The sequence below is a fragment of the Melanerpes formicivorus genome, unplaced genomic scaffold (assembly GCF_026170545.1).
Source record: "Melanerpes formicivorus ecotype bairdi unplaced genomic scaffold, bMelFor1.0.p_v2 SCAF_29, whole genome shotgun sequence".
Taxonomy (NCBI): domain Eukaryota; kingdom Metazoa; phylum Chordata; class Aves; order Piciformes; family Picidae; genus Melanerpes; species Melanerpes formicivorus.
The window spans coordinates 6,117,702-6,133,665 of record NW_027142381.1 but is presented as its reverse complement, the minus strand read 5'-3'; the positions used below and the strand labels follow the sequence as shown (position 1 = coordinate 6,133,665).

The 15,964-nt window shown below is 43.9% G+C and overlaps 1 protein-coding gene across 3 annotated transcripts in view; it reads right to left on the bottom strand.

Moving 5' to 3' along the window:
* The window catches only part of TRPV3 (transient receptor potential cation channel subfamily V member 3), a 26,778-nt gene extending 10,814 nt beyond the window's left edge, over positions 1–15,964 (bottom strand). The window contains exons 1-9 of one of the 3 annotated variants that reach the window (XM_068154727.1): positions 15,942–15,964; positions 14,487–14,746; positions 9,302–9,424; positions 5,796–5,900; positions 4,125–4,211; positions 3,215–3,372; positions 2,415–2,591; positions 1,381–1,521; positions 180–460 (exon numbers count right to left, since the gene is read on the bottom strand). In XM_068154727.1, coding sequence (XP_068010828.1) covers positions 180–460; positions 1,381–1,521; positions 2,415–2,591; positions 3,215–3,372; positions 4,125–4,211; positions 5,796–5,900; positions 9,302–9,420 — 1,068 coding nt within the window. In that variant the 5' untranslated portion in view covers positions 9,421–9,424; positions 14,487–14,746; positions 15,942–15,964. Of the gene's footprint in view, positions 1–179; positions 461–1,380; positions 1,522–2,414; positions 2,592–3,214; positions 3,373–4,124; positions 4,212–5,795; positions 5,901–9,301; positions 9,425–11,102; positions 11,297–14,486; positions 14,805–15,941 lie in introns of those variants that run through there. The other 2 variants (XM_068154729.1, XM_068154730.1) reach the window with 2 other exon arrangements.

The following is a 15,964-nucleotide window of genomic DNA, read 5'->3' as shown; positions in this document are numbered from 1 at the left end:
AGAAGCAACACTGCAATAGCAATATTTGCTTGGATTTTGAACATTAGCTCATGAAATACTACTGATACTAGCACAGAAGAACCAGAGTACAATCAGAGCACAAATGGCTGAGCACATTTTCGGCCTTGACCCTTTCTCCATAGTTAACTTCTCTTAGATGCTGCTGAAATAATACCCACCTCTAATTTCCCAGTTTTGGCAGCCAGCTGCAGGGGTGTCAAACCTGCCTTGTTCTTTGTTGTTTCCAAGTTTCTGTCTTTGCTTTTCAACAGAATCATGTCATACATTCTGATTACAAAGTCATTCTGGGTTTTAAAGTCCTCTGCCACAGTAACTAGTGCATGGAGGATATTGTTTCCTCTGGAATCCTGAGAAGTAATGTTAGTCCTGGTATTGTCCATTAATAGCTGCAGTATGTCTGGTTGATTGGTACATGCAGCTAATGCCAGTGCTGTTTCACCTGTACAATAAAGATGTAACATGTGCATGGTTGGTTACAAGCAATCAAATCATGGAATCATGAAGGCTGGAAAGGACCTTCAACACCATCAAGTTCAACTGTTAACCCAGCACTGCCAAGTCACCACTATGCCATGTCCCCAAGTGCCACATCTACACATTTTTTGAACACTTCCAGTGGTGCTGATTCCACCACTTACCTGGGCAGCCTGTTACAGGTCCTAACCACTCTTTCAGGGAAGAAATTGTTTCTAAAGTCCAATCTAAACCTCCCCTGGTGCAATCCAAGGCTGTTTTCTGTCATCCTATTGCTTGTTACCGGAGAGAAGAGACCAACCCCCACCTGGCTCCAGCCTCCTTTCAGGGAATTCTAGAAAGCAAGGAGGTCTGCCCTAAGCTTCCTTTTCTCCAGGCTGAACAATGCCAGTTCCCTCAGCTGCTCCTCACAAGACTTGTGCTCTAAACCCTTCACCAGCTTTGTTGCCCTTCTCTGCACCCCACATTACATCCACTCTTTGTGACTGTGTTAATCATCTTAACATATGAAAGCATATTTACATATTTATTGCACTGAATTTAGCTCTTGCTTTAGAAAAGCTCAATTGACATGAAAATATTACTTGGAGAAAAATCTCCCAAATCAAACTTGTTACATTTTCTTTGCCACTCAGGATTTACTCTCTCTTTTTTTTTTCTTTCTTGGTGAATGTTTTGCAATCATTTCTGGCTGTTAGAATACATTGCAGTCTGGCAGGTCACTTTTGCAGAAGGTACCATATAATTTTTCTGTCTTGTGATGCGAGTTTCCTAATCTAAGGTTTAGTTAGAGTAATGACTCACACTTGCCTGTCCTTCATCCTGTTCTTAATTATTTGGATATTCCTTCCCCAGCTTTTCCAGAGAGGTCACATTTCCACTTACCAAAATAAAAGCCTTCATGCTTATGTTTGGGATTAAAGAAAACCCCCTGGGCGTAAGCGTTGACATCAGCTCCTTTTTCTATCAGGCTCTGAGTGATTTCATACTGTCTCCTTTCGATGGCAATATTCAGGGCTGTCTGGCCTGAAACAACAGCCACAGGTAGTGTTGAGTGTCTTAAGCACATGGTGAAAGATCCAAGACATTTCATAGTATCATAGTATCATTCAGGGTTGGAAGGGATCACAAGGATCATCTAGTTCCAACCTCCCTGCCATGGGCAGGGACACCCCACACTAGATCAGCCTGCCCAGAGCCTCATCCAGCCTGGCCTTAAACACCTCCAGGGACAGGGCCCCAACCACCTCCCTGGACAACCCATTCCAGGGCTTCACCACTCTCATGGGGAAGAACTTCCTCCTCACCTCCAGCCTGAATCTCCCCACCTCCAGCTTCATTCCATTCCCCCTAGTCCTATCACTACCTGAGATCCTGAGAAGTCCTTCCCCAGCCTTCCTGTAGGCCCCCTTCAGATACTGGAAGGCCACAATTAGGTCACCTTGGAGCCTTCTCTTCTCCAGACTGAACAGCCCCAACTCCTTCAGTCTGTCCTCAAAGGAGAGGTGCTCCAGCCCTCTGATCATCCTTGTGGCCCTTCTCTGGACACCTTCCAGCACCTCCACATCCCTCTTGTAATAGGGGCTCCAGAACTGGAGGCAGTACTCCAGGTGGGGTCTCACCAGGGCTGAGTAGAGGGGGAGGATCACCTCCCTTGCCCTGCTGGCCACACTTCTCCTGATGCAGCCCAGGATCTGATTGGCTTTGTGGGCTGCAAGTGCACACTGAGAGCTCATGTTGAGCTTCTTGTCCACCAGCACCCCCAATTTCAAATTGGATAGCAAACTGGATAGCTGCAGTAACAATGAATGAAAGCTGGTTAAGGGATTTTAACCCTCATTAGAATGTTTGAGGAAAACATTGCTTTGATGGGTGATATATTTAACCATATTCATGAAACTGGTATCAGATGGCAGTACCTTTATATGCCTCTTCTGTGTATGCTGCATTGATAAATCTCTCCAAAATGCCATTTTCTTCTGCAAAGGACAGGAGCATGTTCACTACCTCGTGGGTGTTTTGGTTGATGTTCAGCAGAGCTTTCATCAGACAGGTTTTGCCAGTATCTGAAGCTGTGAATTTTTTCATCAGGTAATCTACAAGAGTGAATGTGGAGATTTGATTGGTATGTCTTCAAGTGGATGGAAAAGAATTCCACCCTTTTGTTTATTAGGGGTGAAACCTCAGGGATATGTATGAATATAAATGACTTGCCAAGCAATTACTCCACCCTGTTCTCTTCATATTATAGCTATGTGTAGTTGGTGAGACAATGCATTCAGAGATGTGGTAGTAAGTAATGAGGTGGCCAACACACTTGGCTTTTCTTTTGGATGTGTGTGTGTGTGTGTGTGTCCCCACTGCCATGGTGACTCCAGACAGATCCAGAACTCTTTCCTTGCTTCTCTATATCACAAGCCCTCTCTCTACTGCAGTTTACATAGGGACATCAGCTCTGAGCCTTGTGCTGCAGAAGGCTAGTTTGGGCATGGCTGTGGGAATCAGCACAGATGGACCCTCTGTGTAGCATAACTAGGAGACAAATGATCTCCAGTGTTGCCTCGGAGGCAGCAAGCAGGTGGCTGATTGAGGCATACATAATCTGGCATACAGGTGATTGCAAATCCACAGCACATAGCTGAGCACAGAGCTGTTTCCAGTGTGAGAGTCCACACCTGCTGTCAGAGGAGCAGGCAACCTCCCTTCCTGCGTGGCTTACCCGGCACAGTGGCGCTGGTGCAGGCGGAGGAGCGTTCCCTCAGCTCCCCCAGCAGACGCTGCAGCTCTTCTGGGTTCCCCTCAGACACTGCCCGAAACAGGTCTCTCTTCAGCTTCTTCCTGGCCCTAGTCTGCTCAGGTCCTTGGGATGTGTTAGCACTGAATTATAGGAAAGAATACTGCAATTGCTGACTCACTTTACTGTGGTTTATTTTATCTTCCACATGAGAGGAAAAAAAAAATACAATTTCTTGTGCCAGAGTAGACAGACTCGCCTCAGCTCCTTTTATATCTTGGCATAGATCTCTCAGAATCTTTCTGCAGATTGCTTATTTGCAGCTCAGTGGCCACTGAGAAGGTTTTACAATAAAAATGTACATTTTCAAGTGTTTTATTTTGCACTTTTTTTCCCCATTTTATCCATTATTCTAAAATGGAGATGGAGAAATATTTCTCCTCTTCTCTGCTGTCCACAACTCACTGACTCCAGAGCCTGCAGTTACCTGATGCTGCACTCCAGCTGCACCCATCCCACTCACAGCACAAGATAACTTTCAACCTCACATCTTCTTACAGAACTTTCCTGATCAAAATTATTCTGCAATAAGAAGGATTTGGTATTTTCCCTCCAGACAGAAATGCTCCCAACTCATGCCTAGTTGTGCATGGTTTCTAGGTCCCATGTTGCCCTTCAGGGAACAGATTGTATGTGAAGAAACCTCACACTAAATGTGAGATTTGAGAACAGCAGAGGTTAGAGTTATGTCAGAATTTAATTATTGAAGAGTCAGGATTTCATGCACACATCTGACCTCACTTCTTACCATGGCAGGCAAAACAGGTCATATCCACCTTGTCATGGACTCAGTCCACTGAAAACGTACTAAGACACACTTCATGTCTCCACTTACCCACAGGTGTCTGCATTTGGGCTATACTCAGTTGCATCATCCTGAAGAGACTGTGGGGAATCCATATCTTCTCCATTCCCAGATGCACTGCAGAAAACAGAAAAGAAATGCCAAGTCAGGGAGATTTTGGAAGGCATTTTGACAGATTGCATGAAGAATCAGGCAGCACTAGGAAGCAGAAGCTACAGCAGAGCTGAAATTAGCCTAATTTGATATTATGCTTTTTAATGCTATCATTTTATCTCCTGTGTGAATGCTAAAGGGAGTGCTAAAAAGGAAGACACCCACAGGATTTTATTCTATTTAAAAATCATTAGGGAAGCAACCTGTCTTGTCTTCTGCTATGTTATTTCATTACATCTTGAAAGTGTGGGAAGGGTTTTTTTCATCTTTTTTTTTTCCAGATGATCATCACTTTTTATGCATCATCCTGAATCCTTGCAGCTTCCATTCTTCCTTTTCAAATCCCTAATTTGTCATCTGCCACAAAAACAAGTGCTAAATCAGTACCAGCACATGGGTTGCAAGCACACAAGGGGAAGTGAATTACCTCGAGATTTACTACACAGAACACTGCAAGCAACTCAAGAGTGTTTTGCACCTGACTTGAATGGAAGCTTCAACTAAAAGAGACTGAGGACTGGGCCATAAATACATAGTTAGGGAATCAATGCCATTGGTATTATGCAATTGCTGTACATAATTTTCAGGCAATCCTAAAAGCAGATCTGACTTTACAAATGAATTTATTATAATTTCTCTTAGCTGGGGTTTTGTTTTCTAGCAGCTTCAGATGTGATGAACCACCTCAGGCTAATAAATTAGGGAGTCTGAACTACTAGTTCTTGACAAAACAGATGTATGGACAGCAATGCAAGGATTCAGCTCTGCCCTGCAGATACTCCCTTCCCTTTGAAATACAGCTGGTAGCTGCAAGTCCATTCTCATTTAGTCTGTCACTTCTCTGCAGAAAAGCCAGAGGAAGCTGGTGACAAAGAATGTGTGTGGCTTGTGCAGGTCAGTGCCAGGATGAGAGGGAGAAATCTGAAAACCTCTCCTCTAAAACCAAAATAAGACTGTCAGCTGACTCCAAAATGCTGACAGGACACCCAGCAGACAAAAGCATTTGGCCTTTTTTGGCCTTATTCTAGATTCAAGGCCTGTTCTCCTTATGCAGAATTAGTGGCTGTTGGTGCCCCACCCGTTTTAAAAATGAAATTGATTCTTCCCAGCCATAATTTTTTTCTATTCATTCTGCATAAATGGCTGCCTTGAAATATTTCAGACTCAGCATCTTCATGATGTTTGATTGGTAATGAGCAAAAGAGGGAGGATGTCAGCACACAGCTGGGAGCAGGGTTTGCTAAATCAAGCTGTGGTCTCCATGCAGTACAAGACACACAAATGGATCTGTGGAGGCTGTCCCTAATATATCATAAATAAAAAGCTGAGACCAAAAAAACCCCAAATTGTACTGATTTTACATTTAGTCAAATCTGGGGCCTCATTTATTCAGTTTAACAGCAGATAAACTCAGAGGTAAGTCATCTAGCAACAACTGACCTGCAATGGAGCTGACTGAGAAATTTCACCTCTGAAATCTAAGGAGAAGTAAGGAGAGGCTGCTGAAAAGAAAGTAATTTCAGTGTGAGCACTGAGTCTGTAACTTACCATGGGCGAATGTTTGAATCCATTGGTTTTGAAAACACAGGGGGAGAGGTGTTGTTTGGAGTTGCATTGCTTTCAAAACCTTCAATCTCCAGGAAAAAGTGTGAACTGTTGAACACAGTGAGTTTGTCAAATATTAGTAAAGCAGCAAGCTCAGCCACAGCAGGAGCAAAGCACAACACAAGGCATGCCCAGGACAAGGCTGACAAGTTATATGTTCTGGCATTGTACCTAATAGGATGCTGGAATAGAAGCTTATCTGCTTTCCCCTGGGGGAATCCCAACCTCCAACACTGTGCCCAGCATTTTCCTGCTGGCAGATGGGCAAAAGATCCCAAGATATTTTTAGGACATGTGGCATCAGATCCTGACATGTCTAAGCAGCTACCCCAGCAGCTTCAAACCAGCCTTGCATCCAACTTCTGTGCACACTTTACTGAACAGCCACACTAGAACAGGCTGCTCAGGGAGGCAGCTGGGGCCCCATCCGTGGAGATATTCAAGGAGAGGCTTGACAGAGCTCTGGGCAGCCTGATCTAATGAAGGATGTTTCTGTTCACTGCGGGGGGGTTGGACTAGACGACTTTTGAAGGTCCCTTCCAACCCAAACCATTCCATGATTCTGCATGGGCATACACACACACACACACACACACACACACATCTATAAGCATTCTAGTCCCTATTTCTCCAGCCCTCAGGATGGATCACTTCCATCCCATCAGCAGTGAAAATCATAAAGTCAGAAAGTTTGAAAGGTCACATGTGAAACAACATCAGGCATTTCCAGCAGCCAGGGCTGAATGTGTAATCTTGCCAGTCAGAACATGATTTTAACTATTCTTTTTCCCTACAAATAATTGCTTGCAGGGAAAACAAATGAAATCTGAAAAACAAAACCAACCAAACTAAAAACCCCCACCAAATCCAAAACACAGAAAAAGAAGCATGAGAAGAATGGAAAGGTTTCACCCTTTAAAAGCCTGCAAGGCTGAGAGGCAAAAATCAATGCCTTGGTACTATTAGACCTCATTAAATCATTGCTTCATTTCAAAGATAGAGGAGTTCCAGTGGTGAATCTAGTGACTCCCATGTGGCCTGTTGTTCAGAAACTGTCTTACATCCCTAAATGTTCCAGTAGTCACCTGAAAAATGTTTCCCATTCACCTAATTTTTACCATTTAGTCCATTTATTCTTGGGTTTTCTTAACTGTATCTTCCTTACAGAACCCTGCTAAATTTAAGTACCCATATTGATGTTAAAATGCAGGATATTTGGTACACTACTGAACAACCTGTTGATAGCTGCTAAAATTAGCATCATCTAATGGCCCCAGCTGACTGTGTGTATTTGTTTACATTTAAATGCCCTTTTACCATTTGAGATGTGTCTGTGGCTGTATGCTAAGTAGGCAGCAAGTAAAATGGCACCTCTGGTAAGCAGGACTTTGTCCCTGAAATTACCTAGGCAGGGAGTACAGGAACAACCTAGATAGGAACAGGAGCACTGCCATCACTTCTGCCAGCTGCTGTAAATCATTGTTGTTTCACTTGGGTCTGGCAGAGAGACCAAGGAGGGGTGGGAAGAGCACGGGTTCATCCTGCTATTTTGCATTCCCTGACCATGAAGTGCAAGAGCTGACAAACATCTGTTGGAGGCTGCAGTGAACATCCATAAAGCCAGAAGTGCCAAGCTCAAGGCTTTGCTGGACCATCTCACCTGCCCTTGGCTCAGCACCAGGAAGGGATGGTGTGCTGCAGGCTGATGGCTCTGAGAGCAGCTCCTGTTCTCCCAGCAGTGTGTTCATGCTGGAGATTGTGGCATCCAGTAGGTGTACAGCAGCTATGAAGTGCACCTTGTTTTGAAAGCTGGCATACCTCAGCAATTTTGGCATGTGGGTTATCTGGGGATACCATGGGGGGTAAAAAAAGCCAAAAGGCACCTTGCAAAGCAGGTGGAGAGCTGCCAACACATACCTAAGTGCTTACGTGGCCATAGTGCACACTCTCAGGAGCACTGCCCACAGACATAATCAGACTCTGGCAGCACTCCTCCCAGCCTGCCTGTTGGTTTTCCTGTACTTAATTATAGGCTTTTAGTCCACCCAAATACCTCCAAGAAGGGGAAGTCATTGCCTTTTGAGAAAGTGCATATGGCAGTCAGTACATTTTGTCCAGTGAGAAATACCACCCATAGAAAAGCACTCACTGCTCAGTGGCACAAAAGGAAGCATCTTGAAGCAACAGCAGTACACCAACATAGAAACATATAATTAACAGAACATGACCTTCATGCCTTCTATTACTGGAATGTTGCTGGTCACACCTCCAGCTCTTGATTGAGAGGTGGGAAAAACCCCAAGGTTACTGTTACTGATGCCACAAAACCCAGTCTGAGATAGGAGCCTGAAGTAATTGAGAGGTGGTGTTTGCCCTAACTACTGAGCCTGCCATAGAATTGTCCCCTTCTGAAGTGCTGGGTGGATTGTGAGCTGTTCCAACACCTCATCTCCCATTCATGCAACCAAAGAGCTTCTCTTTTTCAACTTAATGACAGAAAGCCAAGTTGTGACACCCAGCCAGTGGGTTTCAAATAACCAGTGGCATCATTTCTGTGGAAAGTGATTCCTCAGATTATTAAGAATTATAAATGCCAGAACAGCCACAACTGCCTAGGCCTTCAGAGCTTCAAAAATTGCCATAATAGCTGGTCATTAGCCACAGGGTGAAAAGTTTATGAAGGAAAATTTCAGCTTCCCTCTACAAGGAACTGAGTTGACTTCAACAGCATAGTATCAAGGTTGAATTACTGCTTATATTCCCCCCCTTACATACAAGCCCTTAATCCCCTTATTAATTCTGTAGCATAAACTATGAAAGTGAGTGTTTCATGAAATAAAAATGAAGTCTTGTCAATCAGAATAATGTAAAATGGAGTGAATTCATGCTTCTGTTTGTGATAGGACTGTTCAAAACCTTTTGCCTACCCAGTCCTCATTTTTAAATCCTCCTCTGCCTCTCTATAACCCATCACATTCCCATGTGAGACCAAGTTTGAAATGCTCCCTTTCCTCAGGCCAGCATCTCTTACATAAACCCCAGTGGACCCTCCATGTGATCTCCAAAAATATCACTCTGCCTTCCTTTTCCCTGTTGCAGCACTGACCATCATCAGCTTATACAGACATTTAACATGGATGGGGAAAGCCCAGCTGTCAGGAGACACAGACTGAAAGGATTGGTGCTTTCCTACAGTCTGATGTCTCTAGGACAGGGGTTAAAGATTTGTCCCACTAGGGTAAAACATCATATGTCTGCCTACACAGGATACTCTTCCACTTCTGAACAGCATCAGCATGGGGTTTTTTTCAAGGCACCTCATGTTCACCAGGTCTCTCTTGCTCATACATGCAGTGTGACTAAAGAGGTCAGTGATATTTCAGAGCTAACATTTACTAAAGGAGATAAACCAGGGAGTTGTGGTGGTTCAGGCTGAGCTCCAGTCCTACCTTTTCTTTGTGGGTGTGCTTTCAGTCGACTTTTTCTCCTGCTGGTTTGAAGGGGGAATACCAGATGGATTTGTTTTCTTGCCCATTAGTGGAATGATTTCGTTGTTATCTTTAATCATGGTTCTGCAGTAGACAGATTCACAGTTAGTTAACTCCTGTTTGTTTGGAGGAAGAACAGAGACTGGATTGCCTGTTTGCAGCCTCTTCACACAAAGCTTGAGAGCTTTATAAAGTTGTTCATCTCTCAGTTAAGCACATAGAGGCCATTCCACGTGTCAAGGCTGGAGGGTGACATTCATGACTGATTAAATTACACTGTAGGAAAAGTGCTATTAAAAGTGATACCATAAATTCAGGAGAACCATAAATTCAAGCATGTGCCCCAGATAAACTGAAGGGAGTCTGTCAGTCACAATGACAGTGTATGCCACTTAGAGAGACAAAAAGAGCTTTTGCAAGTAGCCCTGAAGTTTGTGCATATTTACAGCCTGTAAATATGTAGTCTGCTCTCACCCAAGATACCTTCGAAAAATTGGTAAATCCAAGGAATATCTGTGCCAGATACAGCTCAACATGAGCTCTCAGTGTGCACTTGCAGCCCACAAAGCCAATCAGATCCTGGGCTGCATCAGGAGAAGTGTGGCCAGCAGGGCAAGGGAGGTGATCCTCCCCCTCTACTCAGCCCTGGTGAGACCCCACCTGGAGTACTGCCTCCAGTTCTGGAGCCCCTATTACAAGAGGGATGTGGAGGTGCTGGAAGGTGTCCAGAGAAGGGCCACGAGGATGATCAGAGGGCTGGAGCACCTCTCCTTTGAGGACAGACTGAAGGAGTTGGGGCTGTTCAGTCTGGAGAAGAGAAGGCTCTGAGGTGACCTCATTGTGGCCTTCCAGTATCTGAAAGGGGCCTACAGGAAGGCTGGGGAAGGACTTCTCAGGATCTCAGGTAGTGATAGGACTATGGGGAATGGAATGAAGCTGGAGGTGGGGAGATTCAGGCTGGATGTGAGGAGGAAGTTCTTCCCCATGAGAGTGGTGAAGCCCTAGAATGGGTTGTCCAGGGATGTGGTTGGGGCCCTGTCCCTGGAGGTGTTTAAGCCCAGGCTGGATGAGGCTCTGGGCAGCCTGATGTAGTGTGAGGTGTCCCTGCCCATGGCAAGGGGGTTGGAACTAGATGATCCTTGTGGTCCCTTCCAACCCTAACTGATACTATGATAGGTTCCAAACATAAAGGGTCATGAACAAGGAAAAAGCCTAGAAACTTTTCAGTGCACTAGAAACTATCCTGCACTAGAAATGATCCTGAACCAGCAGATGCAACAGACAGACTCATTAAACATGATGCCCAGGCGGAGCTCCGCTGGCTATCACAGAATCAACCACGTTGGAAGACACCTGCAAGACAAGGACAACATCAAGGACTTCTGTGTCCTTGTGTCTGATGTCTGGTGACATCTCAATGTTTCTTCAGGGAAAAAGAAAAAAAAAATCCTGGCTCTGGTGGATGGGAACAATCACCACCACAGGACACACAGGGATCTTACTGCTTGCTATCTGCTTTGAAACACCCACAACATGAATTCTGTAAGTAATGATGAATAACCACCTTCCTGTTTCTCAATATAACACTCAAGGGCATCATTTTATATCACCAAGGGTAATTTGTAAGTAAGAAGGTGAATTCAGGATACTTTGAAATTCACCTAATGTACAAACAGTAAATTTTACCAGGTCACAGACCCATTCCCAAGGAAATCAGGGGAGGGCCCTCCACACCCAAGGACAAATGATAAAAATCACTTGCCTGTGAGTTGGAACAACATGAGCTACACATTTTCCCTCTCCTGTGTCCACTTTCCTTAATGCAACAAATGCAAACACAAGCTTTCTACTCCTGTCACAGTGCTGTCAGTGTGCCTCAGCACTAGAATTTCTTCATTATGGGAATATCAAGACACAGAAAGCAGATTGTGAAGCGTGCTTGGAAAGACATGACACCTGGTGTGAGAGAGGAGACAGGCATATCAAATACATTGACACATGAATGAAAAATCTATTAATGCATAAACAGCAAATATTTAAGCACAGGAAATTTTGAATCCCAAGCACAAAGAACTGAGACTTCACAGGGCCCAGAGCTGTGTAAGCACAGCTGTAATTTCTTGTCACTAAATGGAATAGAAATCTGAAATACTGGAAAGTATTCCTTACCTTGAACAGATTGCCTTAAAAAACAGGCATGAAAAGATATTTTATGGTGTCTTCTACAGACAGGATCCTAGTGCAGCTCAGAAACATACCTGCTTTGGATGCATTTCCTAAGAATTTATAGTAAGCATTTATAAAGGGTAAATAGGATTTGCTTGGCACCCTTGCAGAGTAAACCACAGATTTAAGTGCAATAATTGCACAAAAGAGCTAGATTTGGGTATTGCATGTTCAAGGTGGTAAAAGGGTTTTGCCTGTCCCCTTGAAAGTGCAATCCAGGTAGTCTTCAGGCATGTTGTATCAGTGTCCACACTGGTAAACATTTAATCTTAACACAGCTAAAACTGATGACTCTTGTCTTGCTTAGTCCATAAATAAGTTTGCTATTTACTTTTTACCCAGTACTTTAGGAATACACAAAGCAAAGACAGGAGGAGGCAAAAGTGATACTTGACATAAATCAAATATGGGGGGACTAGAATAAGATGGAGGTGGGCATTGAATAGCTTCACAAAACCTGTGACTTCAAAGGAAAAGAACAGTTAGAAGCAGGCAGATAGGTCAAAAAGTGTGTCAGGAAAAGGAGTTGCCAAGTTCAGAGGGGCACAGCTGATATGTGTGTGAAGTTGGAGGGGTCAGGGCGAGTGGCAAGAAGACACTGACAAAATAAAGACAAAGGTTAAAATCTCTAAAGCACACAACGGACACAGGGAAGAGCCTCTCATTCTTGAGCAGTGCTGGAGCTGCTCAGATATGGCAACACATTTCTGCATGGGCCATCTGTGTGGGGAGCAAGTCAAAGCCCTGTCTGCAAGCCATTTTTCACTGCAGAGATTTTGGCAATGACTTGAGAGCAGGCTGAGCCATATAGAAGAGGTGAAAATAGCCAAAGACAGCGCTGAAGCTGTATTGGATGAGGGAGGACAGCTGAACCATTAGTGATATATGGAAACAATTTGGGAAGGCAAAAGAGGAAGGATTCACTTTTGCATGGAGTACAGCTTTCAAATGTACAAAGGGATTTGACTTTGTAGTCTCAGCTATAAAGAATGTTATAAAGGAGATCTCAGCCTGCACAAGGAAATAACTTGCAGGCACAACAGCACAAACACCTTGCTACAGCGCTGAGTCTGTTCCTCGTTTTTAATCACGACTAATTGCATGTGTAGATGAAAAGTAAGCTATGGCTTTCATCATCATTTTCTGTAATCTGTGACATCGAGAGAAAAATCGTGCAACAGTCTGAAAAGTGTCAGCTCCTGAGTGGTGTAGCTTATGTAACCTGATATGGAGCATCAGCTTTTGTTGTAACTATACTCAGCTCCCATTATCTTGCTAATTGTTTCTTATAGGCCGCCTGAGAAGTGGCTTATTTGAAGTGGGCAGCGAGACAAAAATACTGTGTTGATTTATAGTAGTAAGAATTACTATAAAGGGGACTCTGAGGACATGAGGACTTATTATCTCACCTCCATCATGCTGGGGATAAGCAAAGGGCATTTATCTGCAATGGTGAACAGGACTATGCTACTCCAAGAGTAAGCAGCACTTCACTCACTATCAGACTCCCCTCATGCTTATCTGAGACCAAAACATACACATCTCTATCTCTAGAGCAGGGGTTAAAGAAAAAAAAGCCTACAAATAGAAAAGAAACACTGAATTAAGACACTGAATTAAGATACTATGAAGATCTCTTAATATCAGACTCCCCTTGTGCTTATCTGAGACCAAGACACACACATCTCTATGTCTAGAGAAGGGGTTAAAGAAAAAAAACCCTACAAATAGAAAAGAAACACTGAATTAAGATACTAAGAAGATCTCTTAATATCAGACTCCCCTTGTGCTTATCTGAGACCAAGACACACATCTCTATGTCTAGAGCAGGGGTTAAAGAAAAAAAACCCTACAAATAGAAAAGAAACACTGAATTAAGACACTGAATTAAGATACTATGAAGATCTCTTAATATCAGACTCCCCTTGTGCTTATCTGAGACCAAGACACACACATCTCTATGTCTAGAGCAGGGGTTAGAGGAAAAAAACCCTACAAATAAAAAAGAAACACTGAATTAAGATACTAGGAGTCATTTTTTTTCCCTTCTTCCTAAGGGGCAAACCAGTGGGGGTGACTACCAGTAGCTGTTTCATGCAGAGGATCCTTTGAACATCCACAGCACAGACCAGGACACTTTCCAGCACTCACAACCTAATTCTTACTAGCTCATAAAAAAAAAAGAAAAATCCCTTCCCTGAGGGGAAAGATAAAACTTCATTTCAGCTTCTGTGCCCTATTTATGGTAGGTGAATCCTATCAGCAGAAACTCACACCCCACAGAAAGAGTTTCATCTTTAAGACTTAAAAACTTTGGAGGGGCATTAGTAGACATCAGCTGCTGTCAAAAAAAGTCATTTTCTCCTTGGTGAGAAATTTCTTCTTTCCTCTGGAGGTTTTTCCTACCTGAAATTTTAAAAGACTCAGTGTAAAGCAGTTTCTTTCCCTTGGGGAAAGTATTTTAAGATTATTTACCTGCTTATCTCTGGATTTAAAAGAAAAAGGAGCAGCCATTTTCCTGAGTTGAAATAAGAACCTATTCTACTAGGCTAGGTGGTTTACTTTCAACAGTCACTACAGTAACTGAAGCTTTCAGTGGAAGATGAATCTATTTTTGCAAGTTTAGCTTGTATATGGTGTATTTTGGATCTTCTTGGCACAGAAGCTAGGAAGCATATCAGTGTATCAGGCTGACAAAGGCAAACAAAACCAGGTCTAGCTTGCTTCACTTCTGAACACCCAAGGACTCAGCATGGCATGGAGCAGAGAAAGGCAGATTTATAAATTAAAAAAGCAGAAACCAGCACAAAAGACATTGCCTCTCCAGCTGAAAGGTAGGGCTGGTCTTTGCTGAAGATTTCACTCTCTGCTAAAGCATCACACCTAACAGCGAACACCCACAGAAGCTCCCAGGACTTACCCTGCTTACGAAACTTGCATCTTGCTACAGACAAAGGTGCCTCGGAACTCTACAAGCGAAGCTCAGGGCAGGAGCCTGCTGACACTGAGACAACATCCAAAGAAGCCAATCTGCCCAAGGAGCAGGGCTGTGGTCAAGCTCCAAACTATCCTAGAAACGCAAAGCCATCCTTCTTCAGGCATCCGGTCTGCTCGGCTGCTGGGAAGCACAGAGAAGTACAGCGCCCGAGTACTACTGCAGCCTCCCAGGGTTTGCTACATCTGAAATTAGGGAGCAGAGAGAAACTTGCTAGACAACAAACTCTTTACTTCATAGCTGCCAAAGTGGGATGACACACACACACACACGCAATAATTATGGACTGAAATATTACTAAAGCTGAGTCGCTCGCGGATGACTTAATGGCAGCAGGAGAGTGTCTCCAACGAGAGCTGCTCAGCAGTTTACATACTGTTTGCAGAAGAAAATGGTCATGAAGATGCATTTGGGTTGTAAATGACATCCCTTTATGTCATGCTTAGGTTATTATATATTATGGAACTATTCAGAAAGCACAAAGCAAAAACAAAAAGAGAGGGGGGAAAAAAACTCCGTCACGCCAAGGGCTCCACAAAGCAAAAGCATTTTTGTTGCTGTTACTTTGAAACAGCCTGGAAAAAAAAATCTTACACTTACCCAGTGGTAATGTCAGTGAAAACAGGGAGGGTGTGTTTAGATCTTGCCCCATCTATAATAGTTTCTGATGAATGTGCACCCTCGGGGTCTGTGAGCACACAAACAGGCCTGCTTCGCACCAACAGTACTGGTGTTACCTCTTGCTCTGCCAGCTACCGGGAATGGCATCTTTCAGCTTTGCTGGTTCTGAGCTCTTGAGCAATGGTTGATGCAGACTTGGGGTTTGGAACATGCCAGAAAAGTGATCATAAGTTCTGCTGTGCTTTTTATAGAGTCTTTCCATTATCGTGATGATCAGAGGGCAGGAGCACCTCTCCTGTGAAGACAGGCTGAAAGAACTGGGGCTGTTCAGCATGGAGAGTAGAAAGCTCTAGGGATACCTTACAGCTACATTTCTATATCTGGAGGCAACCTACAGGAAGGCTGGGGAGGGACTGTTTAGAAGGGCTTGGAGTGACAGGATGAGAGGCAATGGTTTCAAGCTGGAGCAGGGTAAATTTGGGTTGGACATCAGGAGGAAGTTCTTTACAACAGTGATAAAATACTGGAACAGGCTGCCCAGAGATGTGGTTGGGGCCCCATCCCCAGAGACATTCAAGATCACACTTGATGGGGCCCTGGGCAGCCCAATCTAGTTGGAGGTGTCCCTGCTGACTGCTGTGGGCTTGGATAAGATGACCTTTAAGGGTTCCTTCCAGGCAATGCAGTCTGTGAATCACCATAAACAGGGTGTTTAAAACTTGTATGTCTTTGCAGTTCAGATCTGAGAGATGTACTTACAGCTGCTGCTCTTCCCTTTAAAT